Source organism: Ascaphus truei, chromosome 9, assembly GCF_040206685.1.
Source record: "Ascaphus truei isolate aAscTru1 chromosome 9, aAscTru1.hap1, whole genome shotgun sequence".
Classification (NCBI taxonomy): domain Eukaryota; kingdom Metazoa; phylum Chordata; class Amphibia; order Anura; family Ascaphidae; genus Ascaphus; species Ascaphus truei.
In genome coordinates this window covers 27,652,303-27,675,902 of record NC_134491.1, presented here as the reverse complement: position 1 = coordinate 27,675,902, position 23,600 = coordinate 27,652,303, and the positions used below count along the sequence as shown (strand labels likewise).

Below are 23,600 nucleotides of genomic sequence, written 5' to 3'. Positions count from 1 at the left end.
AAATATTACAACAAAAGGAAGCTACAATCTTAACATTGACTAACATTTGCAATCACAGGAATAAGTGAAAAGTCAGCTCAAAATTATATAGCTAAATAAAGCACTTAGACCTCATGGCATACACCTAACGGATTCTTAACGAGCTGTTCTAGTCAGACCAATATATTTAATATTAAGGACTCCATTTAAACAGTATCAGTACCACAATATTGGCATAAAGCAGACACTCTAATTTAAACATGGAGCTACAGTATGTCACAACCAGTGAATTACAATTATATGTAAACCTGACACCAATAGTCTATTAAGGGATTATTATTTTCTGGAAAACCTTTTTCTATCAAATTATTAGTAGTATTAAGCATTGGTTTATCAGGGATATATCTTGTCAAACTAATTTTATTCGTTTCTCTGAGGAAATAAGTAAGAATTTAGACCACCGCTGTGCAGTTCATGTGATCTACAGATGCAGTCAGTTGTATCGCCAACCTACCCTGCAAACGTGCTGTTGAACCATGGACCAAACGTGAAGCATTCACAGGCAAGTGCCGAGCAGTGGGGAATTGCAGGGTTAACAGAGTGGGGGTCCCTGCGTCTAAATGGACTTCCCATTGTGTTAATCCTACTGGGTCACATCAGTTTGGAAGAGATACGCAGCGAGAGTAGACAAAATCAGCCACTCTCTCTTTGCACCTCTAACAGGCGATCATGCTGCATTTATCTTATTTTAATAACGTAGGATTAAAGCAGTCGGTCTCTGGAACTGAACTGCATTAATTTAAGCCGCAGGGACCCCCTGCCTCCCGAGTTACAGGCCCCGGCAAGGGATGCCAGTATCTCCTGTAGGTTTAAATGTCATTATCACGCAACGCAGGAGAATAAAATGCAGAGATACCGGGGCCTGTAATTCGGGAGGCAGGGGGTCCACTGGGCTGAAATTAAGGCGGTTCAGCTCCGGAGACCCCCTGCTTAAATCCTATGTAATTAAAATAATAATAAAAGCAGCTTCATTACCTTAGCGGCTAGCCGCTAAGGTAATGAAGCTGTAAAACCATAGTAACTTGTTTTTTTGGGGTTTGGAAGTAGTGGGTGAAGGGGGTAGTTGCCCCAGGGTGGGTTGTTAGGCCTACAAGGAGGGTAGTGGGATGGGTTAACCCTTTCATTACCTTTGTAGTTACTACCGCTAAGGTAATGAAGGGGTTAACCCCTCCCACTACGCACCCGTGAGGCCTAACCACCCACCCACTTCACCCATCCCCTCTTCCACCCCACAACCCCTCCACCCCCCCCCCCCAATGAATGGGTAAATGCTCCAATATGGCACTTTTAACCATCCAAATACAGTATGGAGTAAAAAACAGTACAAATTAAATGAATAAATGTTTTACTTACTCCTGTCAGGATGAAGGCGTCATCCACCTCTTCTTCACCAACGTGTAAGGGCCGATGGCCAACCAGTAAAACACCAGTTACCCCTTAATTACACATTAGCGATTACAACTGTTAAGGTAATTAAGGGGTTACTAGTGTTTTAATGGAGTGGGTGAAGGGTGTACTGTAGTTGGCCCGAGGGGGGTGGTTAGACCTCCCTGGAACGGTGCGGGATGGGTTAACCCCTTAATTACAGCAACGGTGGTAACCACTTGTTACGATGAGGGGGTACCCAGGCCAATAATAAAGGTATTATGCCCGGCTGGGTGCCCCTGAGCCATATTCGGGAGATTGAAGTGTCAGCTCTGCAATCCAGTTATGGCATGTGCACTGTATTTCAATAAAGATGTATATGTGTGTTTTACTGTTCCCGGAGAGTCAACCAGTGGAGATTCACAGGGCATGAGTTTCAGGGATGATTTTACGGTAAAGTGTTGTCAGGGTGTGTTTGGGTAGAAGGGGGCCAGACTTGCTGGTTACAACAAAACATGTACTCAGGAATCCTACCAGATCCCTGGGGACATGAAAACACAGACTACTGAACAAAATCCTCCCTATTAAGCAGTGTGCGGCTCATTGCCAGATCTCCCTGCTTCCGCACAGACCAGAACAGTAAGACTGGGCAGGAAGAAATCACATTCCAGGGTCCCCTGGTACAGTATATGACCAACACCCCAGAACTGAGTATAGGGGTTCAGTGTCTTTCCCACCAGGCATAAGGTGGCGAGAGGAAACATGTTTTTAAAACTCAGCGCTTGAGGGAAAAAAGCAGCTGTGTGCTAACTTTGGTAAGAAAAAGCCTAGCGCGCTGAAACTTGCTGTACGCGTAGTTCAGGAAGAAACATGAAAAACACCCATAGCGTAATTTTTATAAGTTTGTATAAAAATTGATGCATGAAAGTCCCCCTCAAATAGTGTATCAAACATGTAAGGCACATTTGGGATTTCATTCAGACCATCGGGAACCGGGAATTACTCATTAATTGTAGCCCCCACTTAGTATGCGTCCAGTGACTCACAAAAGCAGATAAGAATGTGCAGCTCCGGACTTCTAAGACATCCCGCTGACTTGCTGCCCTGATGTCTGTAAAAGCCCGGAGTTTAAAGGGCTCAGTGTCCCCAAAGTGTTAGTTGGGGAGGGGATCCTCAAGTATCCCCATCCTAGTGTAAAGTTTGGGCAGTTTGGCAAAAGGTCGCCAGCCCAGACTTTGTGTCGCCTGGGAGAGGGGCTGGGTCTCATATGCTAAGGAGCAAAGGTGCTAAGTTGGCACATGCTCTTAGCAGAATGAGAAGCCCCCTCTGCCCAAAGTATTGGCAACTCCAGGATAGGTGGGAAAACTTCCCACCTAAGAATGCATGCAGCCCATCAGGAATCAGATTCATCTAAGGATTCATGAAAGATTCACCTAAGATTCATCCAAGATTAACAAGATTCATGCAAGAACCCTCTAAGATTTCGTAAGGGTTAAAGATTCCAAGTGCCATTACAGCGGATACAGAAAGAAAGAAGCAATTCCGTCGGAATACACAGCAGTTGCAGGTACCGCTGTTGACCGCGGACCGTTTCAAACCATTTTGCGAGCAACTCCCGCTCCTGGGAAATTTCTCCTAGAGACTTTGTTTTCAAGATTTCGTTTTGGGAACATTTTATTTTGTTTGGCCCCGTCCCAGTAAGTGTATTTTGATTGTAATTGTGTAACATTGTGTGCATGTCCATTCGTGAAATAAAATAAATTGTCATTTATCTCCTTGCTCTGCTCAATCATATGATCCCCGGGTATAAATGTGAAAAAAAAATGCTGGTCTCCTGTGACACCACTATAGTAAATATGGTGTTAACCCCTCCTGTTATTCATTAGGGAAGCCGAACCACCCTCCCCAATGCAACTAACCCTATCCCCCACCACCACACATACAAATGGGCAAACGCACAAGTAACCAAATGGGGCTGATAGTGCTTTGCCCATTTGTTTTAAAAATAAATACACATTCAAATTAAATTGATATTACAGTATTGTACAATACATTACACAGTAGCCAATAAATCCATTGATTGTCACTGTGGTAAATTATGCTCCCAATGGGGCAAGGATTACCACAATGGTAATGAATAGGCAACCTTAAAAAATAAATTAAAAAAACATCCAAAAAATAAAATACTATACAATTAAATGAAAATAAACATTAGCCAAACAAATGTATTGATTGTCAATGTGGTTATCAATACCCTCAATGTGACATAGATAAATACAATGCCAATCAACGGGCATCCTAAAGAAAATACCCAATGAAATCAAATACAATACAAGTGCTTCTTACCCTTACCGGGATGAATATACTTTCTCCTCTACCAACTGCGGCACTAACAACTCTTGAGTCACAAAACAGTGATACTCATCAACATGCAGCACAGAAGTCCACGATCCTCAGTTTCTTGCAGAAGGGATCCTGTTGGATAGATCTTCTTATCTTGCTCCTTTTCTTCTTTCTTCTAAAACAGGTGCAGGAGGAGATGTTGCCACACCGTCTTCTTCCGGTCAAATGAGATGTGACAGGCCATATATAACACCTGTGCCGTTATCAAATTTGACTGTCAAATGCTACATTCACCAATCCTATTAGTGAATGTACCATGTGATGGCTTCCATTGTTTTGCTGAAGTGATGTAATCTTAAAAGGGAGAGAAGCATATGCTACCTGATTGGCTGGCTTCCCTCCCTTTAAAGTGAAATCACATCTTTAAAAAACAAAAAGGGAAGCCCATCACATGGTACATCCACCAATCAGATTGGTGGATATACCATTTGACAGTCAAATGTGACATCACAGGCCTTATATCTCATTTGACAAGAAGAAGATGGTGTGGCAACAACTCCTCCTGTACCTGTTGGAGAAGAAAGAAGACAAGGATGAAGATAAAAAGAAAAGAAAGAAGATAAGAAGATCTACTCATCGGAGACTCCTCTGCAAGTAACTGAAGATCGTGGACTTCTGCGCAAAATACTGATATGAATCATTGCTCCGTGAGTCAAGAGTTGTTGGTGCCTCAGTTCTATGATGATGAATCTTCATCCAAGCAAGGGTTATAAGCACCTTTATTGTATTTTATTTTATTGTGTATTTTTTTTAAAGATGCCCATTGCGTGGCAATGTTTTTATCTATGCCCCATTGAGGGAACAGCTTACCACATTGACAATCATTGCATTTTTTGGCTGTTTGTTTTTATTAAATTGTACAGTATTTTATTTTTTTTTATTTTTTTTAGGTGTCCCATTTATTGACTTTGTTGTAATGTTGACCCGTTGTTGGCATAGCTTACCACAGTGACAATCAATGTGTTTATTGAAACTATGGGGTTGAGGACGGCCTTCATCCTGGCAGGGGTATGCACACCTTTTACTTATTATATGCTGTCTGGATACAACTAAATTAAAGAAATGTGGGCACAACTTCATTTTCAAAATCATTTTAAAATAAATGGTGTTAAAAGGGAGGGCACGAGACTCTTGGCGTCCAAGTCTGCCTCGGACAGTGGGTCAGATCGGTTCTTATGGCACCGTGGGCTCTAATATAGAGAACAGGGTTCTACCGTTCCTGATAGGGTTTGGACTGGTAGGCGGCAGTTAGTGGTACCGAGGGAGTATAGGCAGCAGTTATTGCAGGTAGACCACGCCATACCACTAGCGGGGCATCAGGGGGTCACTCGGACGAGAACCCGGCTGTTGCAGCATTACTACTGGCTGGGTGCATCAGGGGCAGTGGTAGATTCATTCCGGTCCTGTGATGCCTGCCAGCGAGTAGGTAAGGCGGGTGATCATGTGAAGGCACCCCTGAACCCACTCCCGGTTATAGGGGAACCCTTCCAGAGAGTAGCTATGGACATAGTGGAACATCTTATGATCCCCAGTTGGTCTGGCAAGCATTAAATACTCACGGTGGTGGATTTTGCCACCAGGTACCCTGAGGCTGTAGCACTAGCCACCAACGACGCTAGGGCAGTAGCCAAAGCATTAATAGTCATATTCACTAGAGTAGGTTTACCTAGTGAGATTCTGACTGAACAAGGGTCGCAATTCATGAGTGAATTGCTACAGTGTCTCTGGGATTCATGAGGGGTGACGCACCTGCGCACGACCCCTTACCAACCCCCAGACAAACGTCTATGTGCGAGGTTCAATGGGACCTTGAACAGATGCTTCGAGCGTTTATAGAGGCTGAAGGAAAAGATTGGAAGATTCATTTGCAGCATTTGCTGTTTGCATGCCAAGAGGTACCGCAAGAATCTACCGGATTCTCTCCCTTAGAGCTTCTATATGGTCGCAGGGTCCGGGGACCTCTATACTTATTCCGTGAGGAATGGGGAGGAGAGACTACCAATACTGATGCTTCTGTGCGTCAGTGTGTGGTAGATCTCAGGGAAATGATTATGGGGTTGGCACAGGCTAATCTCAGGGAGGCTCAGACCAAGCAGAAGACTTGGTATGATCAGAATGCCCGTAGCAGAACATTCATCCCTGGGCAGCAAGTGCTTGTTCTGAAGCCCACTCGTCAGAACAAATGAATGGCTGCCTGGTCTGGACCATACACGGTTCTCAGGAGGATGAATGATGTAGAGTTAGATGGAGAGACAGGGAGAAATTGGACTTATCATAGTAATATGCTTAAGGAGTATTTTACACAGAGTGTGGCATCAGTGCTGGTTGTTTGTAGCCCACCAATGAGGGACCCGGCGAGCAATTCTCTGCCTGACCACCCAGGGAAATCTAGGCAGGGGGGCACAGTAGAGCAGATAGAGATAGGGTCCCAGCTCAGTGCACAGCAGACAGTGCAGCCAAGGGCTATGCAAGAGCAGCATAGGGTTCTGTTCACAGACAAGCCGGGCAGGACACATCACTAATCACCCGGTCCACACTGGGGATCAGAGACCTCTTCCTAAGCATGCCAATTGGGTATCAGCAGAGGTGATGGAGAGTATAGAGAGGGAGGAAGGTTATTATAGCTTCGCCGATGTGGTAGCTTGAAGATTATTACGGCTCTGCCAGGGTGCAATAGCTTGGAAAAGATAATTATGGCTACGCCTGTGCAATAGCTTGAAGAAGGGTATTACGGCTACGCCAGTGCAGTAGCTTGAAGAAGGTTATTACGGCTACACTGGTGCGGCAGCTTGGAGAAGGTTATTACGGCTACGCCGGTGCAGTAGCTTGGAGATTATTACAGCTCCACCGGTAGCTTGGAGAAGGTTATTATGGCTCCGCCGATGCGGTAGCTTGGGGAAGGTTATTACGGCTACGCAGGTGCAGTAGCTCGGAGAAGGATATTACAGCTCTGCCGATGCCGTAGCTTGAACATTATTATGGCTATGCCTGTGCAATAGCTTGGAGAACGTGATTACGACTACGACGGTGCAGTAGCTTGGAGAATGTTATTACGGCTAAGCCGGTGTAATAGCTTGAAGAAGGTTATTACAGCTCTGCCAGTGCGGCAGCTTGGAGAAGATTATTACGGTTACGCCTGTGTGATAGATTGGAAAAGGTGATTACGACCACGTCTGTGTGATAGCTTGGAAAAGATTATGATGGCTCCATCGGTGCTGTAGCTTGGAGAAGGTTATTACGGCTACACTGGTGCGGTAGCTTGAAGACGGTTATTACAGCTCCGTTGGTATGCTAGCTTGAAGAAGGTTATTACAGCTCCGCCAGTGGCTTAGAGAAGGTTATTACAGCTACGCCAGTGCGATAGCTTGAAGGTTATTACAGCTCCGCCCATGGGGTAGCTTGGCGAAGATTAGTACGGCTCCGACGATGCGGTAGCTTAGGGAAGGTTATTACGGATTGTTGTTTAGATATCATCTACATGGGGGTGCGTGCGCGGTTGAGCGAATATGAAAAAGTTAAATAAAAAGGTACGCGAGATTGGGGGATGGGTGATCAACCACCCCACAGTCAATTCCAATTTGGTTGGTTTGTTTAATTCTGACGGCGTGCAACTCTCAGATATTGGCTCAGATTTATTTAACAATGAGTGGCAGGGAACGGGTGGAGAGGGTCCTCGCGGGGTCTGGTGGTGTGGGCTTAGTTTAAGGGGGGTTAAAAAGACCAGTCAGTGGCAGCAGTTGGGGGGTGATGGGGGCGGGATGGGAAGGTGCCAAGGGGGAGTTTAAGACCACAGCCGGGAGCAAGCGCGCTCTTTCTGCTCCCGGCTGACATATTTTCCCACCCACCCGTCCCTTATTGATGAGAAGTGATAGCATGTAATCAATGTTTCGCCCCTGGTTTGGGTAAATGAGTAGAGTTAACTGTTACCATTGTTCGCTACTACTGTAAGTATATTGTCCGTGAATATTGTTACCTTGTATCATTGTTATTTTACTGTGTGAAGTCCAAGTACTTTCGCAAAGAAATGGAAAGGACTGAAGTTCTTTAATGAGGAGTCAGTTTGACCAGGTTGCCTCTGTCGCGGCGGCAGTTGGGGGGTAAGTGCTTGTCCTTGCCAGACGGGGCTTGGGCTGATAAGGTCAGGGGGTGTGGTGAGTGGGCGGGGTCATCCGGTCGTGACTTCTGAGAGCCCTCTCGCAACAACGACCGGGTCACGTGGGCCCGGCTACAGGATTAGCGGTTGAAGGACCGTCTGACCCTTGACATATTAAGCGAGCACTCTGGCAGGGACTGGCAGTTACTCAAATTATTTAATAAACAAAGCCGCGGCCTTTTATACCTCCAGATGGTGCCTGTTGTTACTTGTATGTGTTTATGTAGGTATTGGGTAACGAGGGGGTGGGGGAGCTCCCTCGCAGCCTCCATGGTCATGTTTATGCTCTAAAGTGCGTTAGTAGCAATCAGGTCCTAATGCATGGAAACTCCTGGAAATGTACACCGTAAATGGGAGTTTCCGTGCAGTAATTGCTCTAATGCAATTTAAAGCATAACCCGCAAAAAAAAATTAATAAAGAGATTAACGATTGTAAAAAAAATAATCCAAAGTGTCAATTAAAAATACTTAAACTTGACAATTTTATACATTTAACCTAATAAACATGCTACTAGCTAGTTCACTTTTATTCTATAAGGAACTTTTTAAGAGTCCACACAAAAAATAATATTTTTTTTACTAACTTGTTGAAGGGTTTGTTTGAATTTTTCTGTTTTGTGTGTACAAATTGCTCCTTACACACAGCTCCTCTCCTCTGTGTATACGCGATACAATCTCAGGCTTCACATAGAGATAACCTGTCCATGTGAATAGAGAAATAGTGGAGGCTTTATTAATTTTGACGATACTCTTGTTGATCCAATTTAAAAATGTATCTGAGAAACAATGTACAAATAAATTACAAATACATTACTTTAGAGACATAGGCTCATATAAGTGGTGCTAAATCATACAACGCCTTATGGACTATTCACTGTGGACTATGGACTATGCTCAGTATATGGCTATTAGTCATAATCAAATAACATAAATACAGAATGTACTTATTTTTTTAACATGTTTCTAAAAATTAATAAAATGTGGAAATTATTTAAACTTTTTTCCTTACTTTGTGCTTCCATAAGTAGAAAACATTGAAGAAAAGCTTAAAATGACATTTGTATGAAGCAGTAATCTATGCTACTTGTTTAGTTATTGTTTTTTTTTTAATTATTTAAAACTGCAGTTCAGTCTTTTTTTTTTTTTTTTTATTCATTTTTTTACTTCAATAGTTTTATGTGGGCAATCTCTAATTACCTAAAGAACTGTATAGCTGCCGGTCAATTCGTTCTCCATGTATTGATCGGCAAAATTTGGCAAGATCTTTAGATATTGCATATGTTTTTCTCCTGCTTCTGTTACTCAGTGGAAGCTCATGAATATTCATGAGAACTCCTGCACTAACATGTGCTAGAGGGAGGGCAGGGCTCACAAAGGGGTGTGCCAGGGCTTGTGACAGGACACGAAGGGGCAGTGCCTTAGCAAATGGCTGTTAAAATAGAATACAAGAAAATTGGTCTTTCAAAGTTGTTGTTTTTTTAAAAACAGAAAATGCTAAAAGTATTTTTTCTTACTACAGAACTGATTTATTAAAATAAAAACACACATGCAGGATATTGACTGAACTGCAGCTTTAAAGCTCATTGAATACTGTTTTTTTTTGTGTAATGTATTATTCTTAAAATGTTGAATCCTGCTTGTATTTCAGTGTACTGCCGTATGGTAATAGCCAATTTGTTTTGAGTATATTATGTTTTTATAGATCAAAGTTCTTAATATTACTGATTGCTGTTTAACATACATTTTCATATTTGCACTTTAAAGAGTTAAAAACTTTCCACCTTTTATACCCTCGGAAATGATTAAAAGGATTTAAATTTTCAAACCGTGTTTTCTGTACGATGGCCAGTTCGTTATATATTCTCTGTATAATTTAAAATGAAACAATGCAACTCCCTCATCACTCACGCCATAATATTAAGAAACTCTCCATACCCACTAAAGTGGGGGTCTGGTGGCTTGCCGTCATCACATTCTTACAAGGTTCCTTTTGTCTTTCTTCAAAAGACTCCAACTCCTCCACAGAGAAACAGACTGCAACATTATCAGACTTAATCGGTTCCTGAAACACAGAGACGTTTATATTGTGTTCTCTTATGGAGTATCCAGACAGAATGATCACATTCATACTACAAAATATACAGATGCATCTGACCATTCCTTTACCTGCAGTCACGTTCAAGACCCTTTAACATGTTAACCCTGGCCACTTTTGGCAGACCATTGATTAAAAGGAGTGGAGCCACCACTCGCTAATACGTTATGTATTTGCTGACATAACATGCTAAGAGTTTTCACCATACAAATGTAACATGTTATTTCACCCACTATCTTTAACAGAAGAGACACCTGTCTTTAATCCATTAACAATGCATAGTTTTATTTTCAGGGCTTTAATGGTCCTAAGCTCTGGAATCATTTAAAAAAAAAAAAATACTTAGGAAGCATATCTCAGAATGAAAATATGAGAAGAGGTACAAAAAAGCAATGAATAAAGGTGCCTTTATGGTTAAAAAAAATAGCAATGTTATGACAAACAATATGCATTAGAAAACATATATGCAAGAAAAATAATAAAAACAACGCCTGATATATTTGAGACTGCTGCCGATGTGCCAATGGTAGTTGTTGAATAAACTTCTACTCTCCCACAGAGTCCAAAGGTCTTGTCCGTCAGATGTTACCGAGTGGGTGCAGGGAGGCTTTTCGATCTTAACCGCGCTTCTGTGCTGCTGGGCCAGGGTAGTCGTCTCCTGGGTGCTATCCTCAGTAGACTCAATAACACACTTGTTGGCTGATACAGATGCAGCGGCCATAATTTTACGAAATCACGCGGTTTATACCTCGGAATACCCATGTGATGGCGCGGGATTACTTCCAACCGTACCGCCTTAAGACGCGAGTGCAGGCGAGTGCATAAAATGGCATTTTAGTGTTCTGGTTTTTAAACACCTGAAATTGGCACAGTAGCACAGTACTGTACACATGACAATTCATTCATTTCATTGCATATAATTGCACTCAATCCATAAAATTCAAACAAAGCAACCTCGATAAAACGCGTGTCTGGGACGATTGGCCACGTTCATGCCGCTTGGAGTACAGCAGCGCACACGAAAATGGCGCCGTGATGCCTTAAAATAACGTCCGCTGCATCTGTAGCTGCTTGCGTCTGGCTACTGATTAAAACCTTTCCTCCGAACCTTGAAGTGACGTAGGGCTCAGGGCATGATGTCAGTTACCGGATATGACGCTTGCCCATTTGTGGTGGGCTGTGTTCAAAGACTGGCAGATGTCACTCTATTTCAGGCTGATTAAGACTGGTTTCGTCCCACAGAGCTCACAGCAAATGTTTGCTCTGTTCGTGGATCAGATCATGACCCTCAGTAGGCTCCTCCTCCTATGCGTTCCGCCAATGTGTTTGGCTTCATCAGGGATACTGGGAAGGCTTCCCCTTAGTGATTATATACCCCATTATTTAATTAAGAAACTATAATCAGGTATAGTAAGCCTCTAATCGGCAATGTTAACCTCTGGGGTACTGTTGCAGAGTACATGCAACTACACACGCGGGTTCTTTGGATAAGGCTTATTTATTTTAGCCTTAAAACATACAGCACACCAAAAACAAATAGCTTCTCATCAGCAAACAAAAGAAAAATAGCTTTTTCTTCAGGAGACAAAACAAAATAGCTTATTTTTAGCAGACAGAGCTAAATAGTTTCTCTTTAGCAGACAGAGCAAAAATAAGTTTCTCTTTAGCAGACAGAGCAAAAATAAGGCAGCTACTCTTTTGTATGCAGGAGACAGACAGTTCATCACACATGTACTTTGAAACACAGACCTTAAAGCAGTAATCTCTTCAGCACTTTCAGTCCTGTCTCCTCACCAGCTAGGCTGCATGTGTGCACATCCTGGGGTTTTTAACACACCTTGATTAGGCAGCTGGGATTCAACTAATTGCCATGAGCTTCCCAGCTGAAGTTAACCTCATCACTGCTGCACTGCAGACTAAACATATGTCTGCCAGGTATATAGCTGGTGGTTTTATTTACCCTGTCACAGGTACTATGAATCACTGCAGGATGAACCCACAGTATTAAAAATTGGTTCATGTCACAAAAAATATATAATAAAATGATTTCCCAGTGTTGTATTTCTTTGAAAAAAGAAGCAGAGATTAAAAGTAAAATCTTCTTTGTTTGTCAACAATCAAATTCATGGTTGATAATCAATGGAAAGTTCATTACACAGACTTTAATTAAAGATCCTTCCGAAATGCTCTCTCGTGTGTCATACTTTTTTGATTGGTTAATTTATTGGATCTTCTTTATAGTCTCTTAAATTTATTACAGATTAGAAAAAATGCATTTTAGACCCTGAAACATGTATTCATGCTTTTTCCAGAGTGTAAACTTATGAAGGTAGTTTGTTCCCCCTCATTGAATAATGAACTCTATAAACCATAAAGGGGTTTTGAGAGTCTCAAAGATAACATGTATATATCAATTAGAATGTAACTTGCTCCCTTAAATGTTCAGGTAATAGAGACAAAAGTGAACCTAAGGTTAACACTAGAACCACATTAGCTGCACTCTAAGTATAATGTATATACCGTAGTGGTAGGGGTATACAATAACCCACTAGAGGCGTAAATAGGTATCCTCAAATCGACACATAAAGGTGAGTATTGTTCTCACAAAAAATAACAAAATTTTATATCATTAATACACAACAACGTTTAAAAATATATAAATATAAATGGTTAAAATTCCCCAGGTAGGCGGTTGTTAGGGTATAGCTATGCTGGATAAATGTCCAGTTTAGGCTAAAATGCTCACTCAGTGCATATACAGCAGTATTACTCTGTTCTAAATACTATAATAGTGAAAAGAACCTTGTAGGTATGGAGTAATATGCAGATATGGAGTGACTCCCTATCAAACAGATGCTGCTAATATAGTAGCATAATTCATAAGTCAGCTAATATTACCAGAATGTAGATATTCCTTGCCAATGATAGTAACCTCATAGTTATAGGCACATACAATAAATGGTACTGCTGAATAAAACAGGACATGACAATGCCATGTAGTGCTAAAGGAGACGGTGAAAAGCATACAATGCAACAATTCAACCACCCTTGAACTACATGCTACAATGTACAGTAGCAAAGCATATAACACAACCTGTAGCTGGTACCTTAAGTAGCAATAGAGGAAAGGCAAAGATATGAAGGTATAGTTTATTATAACCTGTAATTAACAGCTTCTACTGCACTTGAAAACCTGTACTTGTAAGACAAAATAGAATGTGTAGCCTTGTGACCCTAGAGTACTTACGTCACTGAACCCAGCTGTAACCAACCTAAGGGTTTAGAGCGTCATGACGGTGGCGTCAATGTAGGAGGCGGTCAGAATCAGCTGTGTTCATCTTTCGGCAGTACCCAGTAACCAGCACCACTACTATACAGTCGTATACAGTGTTATTTTCAATCCTGCATTTAGTACTAAGCTTTATTTTACACCCACTACCATCCACCACTACCATCTATTAATGATTGGGTGCATGCTAAGCATATTTGTGTAGTGACTGCACTAAAATCTTGAGCTGCTGTATCAGGTTTCAGTGTGATAACAGCTGAGTTCAGCGACGCTAGTTTTTACGTAGCGCTTGACATTTTGCAGGCACAGGTCCCTGACCTGTGGAGCTTACAATCTATGTTTTTGGTGTCTGGGGCAGTGCGGTGGAGCGGTGAGATCGCGACTTACCTGATAACCACAGTATATACCTATCCTGCCCATAACCTCTCTCTTTATTGTAAGCCTCCATTTGTGAGTTTTCTATGTTCCATAAATATTTTGTATGACCTGCACTATGGTTTTGTTTCTCTCTGTCCGAGACTGCTGATTCTACTACCATATACCATCCAGGAAGTACTACTACGGGATGGATTATTGCTCTTATATTTCTACTCAATTGTGAGTAGGAATTTTGGAGCGCCCTTATTATATACTTTTTTCACTGTGTATAGCATTATTGCACTACAGTATGTAGATTTTTTTTTTTATGGCTTCCATCATCGCTCCCCTGGGGTTTGGAGAGATACTGTACATGCGTCAAGACTTTTGAAACAGTTTATGCTAAGGGTTGAGTGAAGTCGGTTTGCCCTTTATTTACTTACTTTATTTTCACTGAGTGTTGGTGTGTTATCGTGCACCCATATTGCACTTGATTTTTCACTTTATATTTAATCTCATATACCCATCACATTAATATACAGGCATACCCCGCATTAACGTACACAATGGGACCGGAGCATGTATGTAAAGTGAAAATGTACTTAAAGTGAAACATTACCGTTTTCCCACTTTTGATGCACGTACTGTACTGCAATTGTCACATATGTGCAGAACTGATATAAATAACGCATGTGTAACAGGCTCTATAGCCTCCCCACTTGTGCACAGCTCCGGTACAGGTAGGGAGCCGGTACTGCTGTTCAGGACGTGCTGACAGGCGCATGCGTGAGCTGCTGTTTGCCTATTGAGCGAAATGTACTTACTCGCGAGTGTACTTAAAGTGAGTGTCCTTAAAGCGGGGTATGCCTGTATGTTTGTTTTTTCTGCACTGAGCACGTATTGGGAGTGTTAGAGCGCCATCCAGTGTTTTTGTTATAATCCGAGAGGTGGCTAGGATGTCTGCATAGAGATTGTGATGGTGAGGGGGTAACCAGACTCTTAATAAAAGGTCAAGCCCTATTTTGGTTACCTCTGATTCAAGTATAAGGGTTCGGGAGTCTCAGCTTTTGAGCCCAGTACTATTTATTGCACAAACTGTAATGTACGACAATAAAGAATTGTATGTGTTTTTGCCTTTCCAGCGATGCCAGCAAGCACGGATTGCAAGGGCATGAGTTTCAAGGGGGGGGGGGGAGTTGTGGACAAATTGTTGTCAGAATGTGCCTAGGTAGTTGGGGTACAGAGTTGTCGGTTCCCCTAAAAATACCCTATAATCATGTCTGATTCCTGTATAAATGTAGGCACATTGTCCCGGCAATATTTTCCCTTGAAAACGCTTTTCGCGACTCACCGTGACTCACAGCACAGCCCAGAAAGGTAAATGGGGCAAAGGAATGTAAAGGGTCCCTGTAACTATAAGGGGTCCCTAGGTTAAGGGGGATACCCAGTTTATGACCAGGTAGCCCAGAACCTGTATTGGGGTTCATGGGCACTCCAACCATAAATATAAGGCTGCGAGGGGACTCTTAAGAGTCCAATCATAGCCTCTTAGATAGTGTGCGGGAAATAAAGGCTAGTAAAAAATAAAGTGCAGCTTTCTTGGACCCTTATACACGGATCAGGGGTAACCAAAACGAGCTAAACCTTTATCTGAGAGCCTGGTTAGCCCCTACCACCAAATTAAGTATACACATTGGGGAACAGCACTTTTAACACATTTATACCCGGATCCTTTGATTGAGCAAAGCGAAAAGATAAAATAAATTGTAATTTATTTCCACAAATGACATACACACTGTGTTACACAATTACACTCAAAATACACTTACTGATACGGGGGCAAACAAAATAACTTGTTCCCAAAACAAAATCTTGAAAAACAAAGTCTCTAGGAGCAATTTCTCAGGAGCGGGAGTTGCTCGCAAACAGAGCTGGAAACAGTCCTTGGTCAGTGGCGCCAGTCGCAACCACTTTGTACTCCGCCAGAACTGCTTCATTCGTTCGGCCACTGCTGTATTGATACTTGGAATCTCAGTTCTTACGAACTCTTGAATCTTGATACGATGTTATGAAGTTTAAAATGAAACTTAGATGAATCTCGTTCCCGATGGGCTGCAGGGATTCTTACAGGGTTAAAACTCCTATACCTAACCCATGCAGCCAATCACTCTGTGGGAATAACGTTCCCCACCTATCCCAGCGTTGCCAATACTTCAAACACCTGGCAGAGGTGGCTTCTCATTCTGCTTAGGGCATGTGCGAACCTCGCACCTCCGCCGCTTAGCATATGAGACCCAACCTCCTTACCTGGCGACTCTCAGTCTGGGCTAGGCAGCCATTTGCCGATCTGCCCGGACTTTACACTAAGATGGGGGTACTTGGGTTACCCCTCCCCACACCTTAGTATGTCGGAGCCTTTTAACTCTGGACTTTTCAGACATCGTGGCAGCAAGCCAGCGGGGTGTCTTAGAAGTCCAGGGCTGGAGAGGCTGCATTCATTCACAGGAATTTCCGGCCATGCATTTCTAAACGACAGTAATCATAAATAAGTGTTTTCTGTGTCTCTGGTGTTTTGAGTGAAAACCCCAATGTGCCTAACATGTTGGAACAATTAAAATAGGGGGACTTTCATTCACCAATTTTTATATAACTTTATAAAAATTGCGCTATGTGAGTTTTCATGTTTATACCTGAACGATGTCCACAGCAAATCTCAGCGCTCTAGGAGCTTCCTAGCCAAAGTTAGCAAAATGCCGCTTGCTATCCTGCCAAGCGCGGAGTGTTAAAAAACAATTGTCCTTTATATTTTCACAGGCAAAACACTGCTACCATACACACTTTAACTTAGAAATGACATTACTCTCGCCACCTTATACCTGGTGGGAGATGTTCTTAACCTCAATCTGAGTTCTGGAGTTTTGGGCATATACCGGGGGACCTTTGAATGTAATTCATTCCCCTGCCCGGTCTTACTATTCTGGTCTGTGCTGAAGCAGGGAAACCTGTTGCTTGACACTCCTGGAATAGTAAGACACACATACATTTTCATTACAATTACAGTGTTTCTGCCATCATTGGGTTGCAGAGCTGGCACTTCACAATTCCCCAATATGGCTCAGGGGCATCCAGCCGGGCATAATACCTTTAATATTGGCCTGGGGAACCCCTCACAGTCAAAGGAAATGGATTTGGAATATTTGGGCTCGAAATCCAGGAGTCTAGGGGACACTGGGTTGACCCGGTGTAATTCACTCCGCCTACCTTCAAATCATGCCTGCTCGATGGGGAGAATTAAAGGACTACTGGTAACTTTGGCCCCCGAACTCCTGGAAACAACCAGTCTCACCAGTTCCTCACATGCTTGTTGTCCCTCATTGTGCTGTGGCGCGTCAGCCAGCAGGGGATACAACAAGATTGTATTCCCGTGTGGCAACGCGTCACATGGTGCGTTGTGAGCCAATCAAGAGGGGATATCGCCTGAGCCAAATAACTTCCAAACGCTGATGTCTTGCTTTTCTCCTGAGCTGGAATGTATGGAAAATGCATGGAAAATAGCTATTACTCAGTGTAAAACATGTTTCTCTCAAGCTTTTCTGTCAGAGCAAAATCAAAAAATAATGACGGTACGGCAGAAGAACAAACACACAGCTGCTCATTTAAATAAAGCAGGTAAGAAATAATTGATAGAAAATGCAGAGGCTATGGGACTCCATACCAGAAGACTGAGCAATTTAGTGCAGTTATCAGCCGGAGACGAGCGAATACTGGCAATAAAGCCATAATGCTAAGCACGCTAAGCCACGCCCCTCCTCACCTCCGATCGCTGCTAACAGACCGCAGTTTTCAGCTGTGCGCGTGCCGCCAGACCGTCAGGCGCATGTGCAGCAGCCTCCAGCGGGACCTTAGCCTAAAACTGACACACAAGAAATCTCACAGTTCTAGGGCCAGGGGAACATGAAAACTGAAACAAGCAGGGGTCACTTTATTTTCAACATGTATTATCCCTGGTCCCTGGCTTATGGTGGTTATGTAGCCACCTGGGACCCCACAGTTTCAGGAGTAACTAGAGGGCTTAACCTTGTTGTGTAGCATGGCTAACCCTTCCCGTCACACCACCCCCCTCAAGACGAAAGCTCTGGGGCAGTCACTGTGACGGTAGGGGGTAACCAGGCTCTCAAATAAAGGCTAAGCCCATTTTGGTTACCCTTGATCCATGTATAAGGGTCTAAGAGAGTTAGTTCTTGGGCCTAGTAACATTGTACTGTTCAACTGTGTAACCTGTAATAAAAATGTTTTATATGTTTTTCCCTTTCCAGGCATGTCAACAAGCAGGGATTGCTAGGGCATGAGTTTCAAGGGGGATTTTGCGAAGGAATTGGTGTCAGAATGTGCCTAGGTAGTTGGGGTCCGGGGCTGTCAGTTCCTCTAAAAATGTACCTGGGAATCGTGCCTCGTTCTCAGATACATGTAGGCACATTGTCCCAGCAATATCTCCCCTTGAAAAAAAACTTGTGAGACTCACCGCTAGGGTTTCCTGCTTCAGCATTGCCCAGAAAGGTAAATGGGGCAGAGGGATGAAAAGTGTCCCTGTAGCTGAGGAGATCCTTAGGTTAAGGGGGCACCCTCAGTAAATGCACAGGTAGCCCACAAACCCCGATGAGTATGTCACCAGCCCCGCCGTGTCGCACAAGAACGGGTCTGCCCCGAATGGAGCCACTCCGGCTCGGGCACCCAAAAGCACTCCGCACTTGAAGCCGAAAGCAGCTGCAGAGGGGAGTACAACCATGACTGCATAGTTAAGGCACGAGAAGCGGTGCTACCAGTGCAATCAGACTGGGCACATAAAGCCAGATTGTCCTGAGCAGCACCGCTCCAACAAACCCTCTCAGGGGCAATGCCCTCCAGCTGCAAAGCCAATCGCCGCTGTGCGACTGACACCCACAAAGCAGCTGGTGGCCATCCAGAGGGTCCAGCAGCGGACTCAGACGGAGGATTCTATACCTTCAGCAAGTGGCATAGAAGGAGCGTCAGAGGGGCATCAGATTGCAACTGTCGTGTTGCAATCCAACGATGTAAGAAGGAAGTATTTGCGGCCAGTGACCATCGGAGCTAGCCACGCAGCCTGCTTGCTTGACTCCGGTGCCACTGTTACTCTGGTGAGACCCGATATGGTCAATCCAGAGGATCTGCTCCCGGAACCAGGGATGCAGGTCACCATTCCAGGTCAATCCAGGTCGCCCGGGTGTTCCTCGACTGGGGTGCCGGTTAAGGCAAGAGAGATGTAGGTGTTTTGCCTGGGTTGGATACTCAGGTGCTACTCAGTAACAACCTAGGGCACATCATCTACTCATTTGCGGAGGAGGCTGCTCCAGTTGCAGCCATTACCAGAAGCAAGAGCATTTACCAAGGCAGGGGAGCCTTTGGTACCCCTGCCCACTGAGGATCTCGCCGTCCTCCTGCCTTTGGGACCAACAGCTCCATAGGTCTCTGCGGAGTTAGTCCTCAAAAATCATATTGGGTGCATGTGAACCCCGCTGTATAGGACATATATTGATATGTATAGGTTCAATTAAAGGTATAGTAACCCTCTATCCTATATACACATGGGAAATAGATGTGTGTCATTATTCTGTACATCTGAATTAGATTGTAAAAATCATAGATTAGCTAGTAAAAGATGTAACAGTAATGACACAGAATAATGACACACATCTATTTCCCATGTGTATATAGGATAGAGGGTTACTATACCTTAATTGAACCTATACATATCAATATATGTCCTATAATCGTATCCCTCATTTATGTATTCTTATCTATGAGTGTCTGTGATATCTGTTGTATGTATATATATATATATATATATATATATATATATATATATATATATATATATATATATATATATTCCTATATTATTTCATCTTTAATATTATATTATGGGTTCTTTGGGTTTATGGTAGTAGTATATATTCGTTTAGTTCATATTTAGTGTTTTAACTGTCCATGTTATATGTTTTTTCATTTTGTCTATGTTCATTTTGATTAAAGTTGTTGCATTCAATGTTATTCTATTGTAGCCAATCCTGTTACCCAGTGTGCTCTGTCTGTCACTGACGCGGCCCGGGCTTGACTCGTGCAGTAACAACGCGACTCAGTTCCGGGTCGCATGACGATGACGTCACTATGGACTAATTTTGGCGCGAAAATTCTTATGTTAAAATGTATGCCACTACATGTTTCCCACCACCTTGAGAAAGTCCAGCGGGATGAAACGCGTTGGTGCGTTGTCCTATACCATTGCTAAGCTGTCTAATAAAGGATAATATAATTTTTCCTTTGCCTGGAGTTGCCCTTATTCATATTTTTGCATCCTGGATGTAGCTAGCTGTGCTCCTTCTCTCTTCTACTCATCTGGACCTTCACTTCTAAGGACAGCACGCTGAGGAATCCACTTATCTGGAACACACAGTCAGGTAAAGGGCTATAGCCCCTCTGTTGTTACCTCTCTAGTGCTGGACTGTTTATACATTATACCCCAGGGGTGAATGATCTCATATTGGGGACTACACGTTGTGGTAGCTGTGTGGGCACCACTAGGTCCCCATTCTACCCTGGGAAGATTATTTCTGCTATTATGTAATTGTTCCTGGATATTGTATTTACATCAAAGAGACTTATGTTTTTGTGAGCTTACTGTGGTGATGCACCAATATACCACATAACCTCTAACTGATGCAGCCAGGTGAGCAGGGCATTAACTGGGCATTCCTCCTTATACTAGGGACCCCTTTACCGTTTCGGGGATACCACACATCCCTATGCCCCATTTACCTCTCTGGTCTGTGCTGAAGCAGGGTGACCTAGCGGTGAGTCGCGCAAGCGTTTTCAAGGGGAGATTTTGCCGGAGCAATGTGTCTCTATGTATCCGAGAATCCGACCTGATTCCCGGGTACATTTTGGGGTATCCAGTAACTCTGGAAACCCGCTATCTAGACTCATTCTGACAAAACTTTCTCCGTAAAACCCCCCTTGAAACTCATAGCCAGCAATCTCTGCTTACTGGCACACCTGGAAAGGTAAAACACAGAAAATTCTTTATTGTCGCACAATTACATACATTGCATGAACAACAAACAGGTTCAAGAGCTGACACTTTAAAATCCCAAATATGGATCAGAGGTAACCAGCCGGGCATAATACCTTTATTGATGGCCTGGTTACCCCCTCACCTTCACACTTAGTCTCTGCGAGGTAGGCTATTCTAGCTTCAAAACGAAGCCGGTTGTTCTGCTATTTCGAACAGAGCAACTTTGAAAAGCCCGCCCTAGCTTCATCGACTCAAGTCATAGGATGGCCCAGTTCTCTGACTCGGCCGTCTCCTAACATACCCTCTGATAAGATATCCTTTTCATGGAGGTACAGTAGGAGGAGTAACCAATCAGAGCGTGGGAATAGGGGCTGGTCCTATGGCTGATGTCAGAGGAGGAGGCGTGCCAAGCTGACACAAAAATAAAAAAAATCGGGTGTGCGATGTTACAGGAGGGGGGAACCAAGCTCTATAATAAAGGTCAAGCCCGGTTTGATTACCCCTGCTCCGTGTAAAAGGGCCCAAGAGAGTTAGTTCTTGGGCCCGGTAACATTGTATTACTGCATTATACTGTTTGTAATAAAACCATTTTTTGTGTTTTTTCCTTTCCAGGCATCCAGGGATTGCTGGGGTATGAGTTTCAAGTTTTTTTTTGCGGAGGAACCGTTGATAGAATGTGCCTAGGAGGTTGGGTTCCAGAGTTGCCGGTTCCCCCACAAATTTACCCGGGAATCATGCCTGATTCTCGTATACATGTAGGCACATTGTCCTGGCAATATCTCCCCTTGGAAACGCAAGCACCACTCACCACAAGGGTACCCTGCTTCAGCACAGCCCAGAATGGAGAATGAGGCACAGGGATAAACATGTATTCCTGTACCTGGGGGAATCCCGGGGGGTACCCATGCTAGTGCCAAGTTGACCCACAACCAGTATAAGATTTGTGGGTGCCCGTATTTTAATGTGTTTAAACATTCGGAACCGATGTCCAAACAGGCAGCCCGGTCAAACCATAGGCGCCGGTCTGTCTGCGGATATCAGAGTTCAAAGCAGCCAGATGATGCCCAGAGGTTTGAACAGCATTTGGTCAGCGGGGAAAGGTGGAGTACTAGGTTCGGAGATCAATGGCAGTCATCCGGGATGCCACTTGTTCTGCCAGACCTAGGGGAGCCTGCACAGCGGGTGGCATTGGGATGGCTGTGGGGGTATGTGACAGGCTTGTGCTGCCCCTTAGCTGTTTAAAATTCCCCACTGACCCGGCTTTTCTAGCCAGCTCGGCTCCGATTGGTTGCTTGGGAAAGTTCCCACGCACTGATTGAACAACCAATCTGCATCTATTTTGTGAATGAAGCCAGAAATACTATAAGAGGCCATGAGCCAATCAGATTGTGTGTCTCCCTTGAGTCTGAGCTGAAAGAACACGGGCGGGCTTTTCAAAGATGCTCTGTTTGTAATAGCAAAGCAAGCGGCTTCGATTTCAAGCCTGAAAAGCCTGCCCGCCAGAGACAAAGTCCAGAATTTTGCGCCCAAGTTCTCAGAATCGAACGCAGCATTCGCGGCTGGAATTTTATGCTGATTTGAGTTCCAGGAGATTTGGACTAACTCGCGGTCAGGAGGGACCAAGTTCTCAGAAGAGATCGTAGCGGTGGCATTTAGAATTTTATGCCGATTTGGGTTCCAGCAAATTCCAGGCTAAGTCCCGGTCAAAGTAAAACTTTCCCATTGAGTTCCCGGCACCTAGCAAAGTCTAGTTTTCAACCCCAGCCCCAAAGTAAGTGTGTCTTTTCATCTGTATTTTGTGTTCCATTGTGTGTAAGCGAATTTTTGCCGAATAAATTACAATTTATTTCATTATCTTGTTTTGCTCAGTGAATGATCCCGGTAAAAAGGTGTAAATAACCTGGTCTCCCGTGACAAGCGGGAAATACGATTTAGCCCATGGGAGAAGCGCCTATGAGCCCTATCTCCCCCAGCTAACTCATTGCCACCCACTGGGCAGGCTCCATCAAGTCTGGCAGATACAAAAGGTGTCCTCAAGGGTTCCCTTTGTTCTCCGGACCTGGCAATTCGCCCTTCCTCGGCCACCAAACGGTCTATTTACCTCTTGACATCCTCTCCTCTTTGAACTATGGACAATATACAGACATACCGGCGTCTATGCTGATGCCCTGGCTGACTGTATAGAGTCTTATAACAAATGTATAAAACATTATAAAGCGCACTTTAATACACTACGCACTTTGGGGAACCTTATATTTATAAGGGAAATGGATTTGGGATATTTGGGCTCAAAATCCAGGAGTCTGGGGGACACTGGGTTGTCCCGGTGTAATTCACCCCGCGTGCTGGCAAATCATGCCTGCTCACCGGGGAGAATTAAATGACTACCGGTAACTTCGGCCCCTGAACTCCTGCAAACAAAATAATTGTATTTCTACCCAAATATCCCCCCTAAAACTACATACAAGAAATCTCACAGTTCTAGGGCCAAGGGAACATGAAAAGGGAAAAAAGCAGGGGTCACTTTATTTTCCACATGTATTATCCCTGGTTTATGGTGCTTATGGTAGCTACCAGGGACCCCACGGTTTCAGGGGTAACCAGGGGGCTTGACCTTTATTAGATAGCCTGAGTACCCCCTCCCGTCACAACTACATGTGGTGAATGAGTTAAATATGTTTGTATGTTAGGTGACTAATGGTTCTGCTTTCAGTAAAAACTATCACAAGATAAGTGAACGGACAACAGCAGAGATAGTCAATCGCCCAGAAGACTGTATCCTGCTGTAGTCTGCTCTTACAAATATAGA

The 23,600-nt window shown here is 43.6% G+C and overlaps 1 protein-coding gene across 5 annotated transcripts in view; it reads right to left on the bottom strand.

Annotated features, from left to right (window-relative positions):
* The window catches only part of LOC142502724 (uncharacterized), a 42,556-nt gene that overhangs the window by 8,272 nt on the left and 10,684 nt on the right, over positions 1-23,600 (bottom strand). For 4 of the 5 annotated variants that reach the window (XM_075614094.1, XM_075614093.1, XM_075614097.1 and 1 more), the window contains 2 exons: positions 9,869-10,022; positions 8,545-8,658 (listed from right to left, as the gene is read on the bottom strand). In XM_075614094.1, the coding sequence (XP_075470209.1) occupies positions 8,545-8,658; positions 9,869-10,022 (268 nt within the window). The remainder of the gene's footprint in view (positions 1-8,544; positions 8,659-9,868; positions 10,023-23,600) is intronic. The other variant, XM_075614096.1, reaches the window with a different exon arrangement.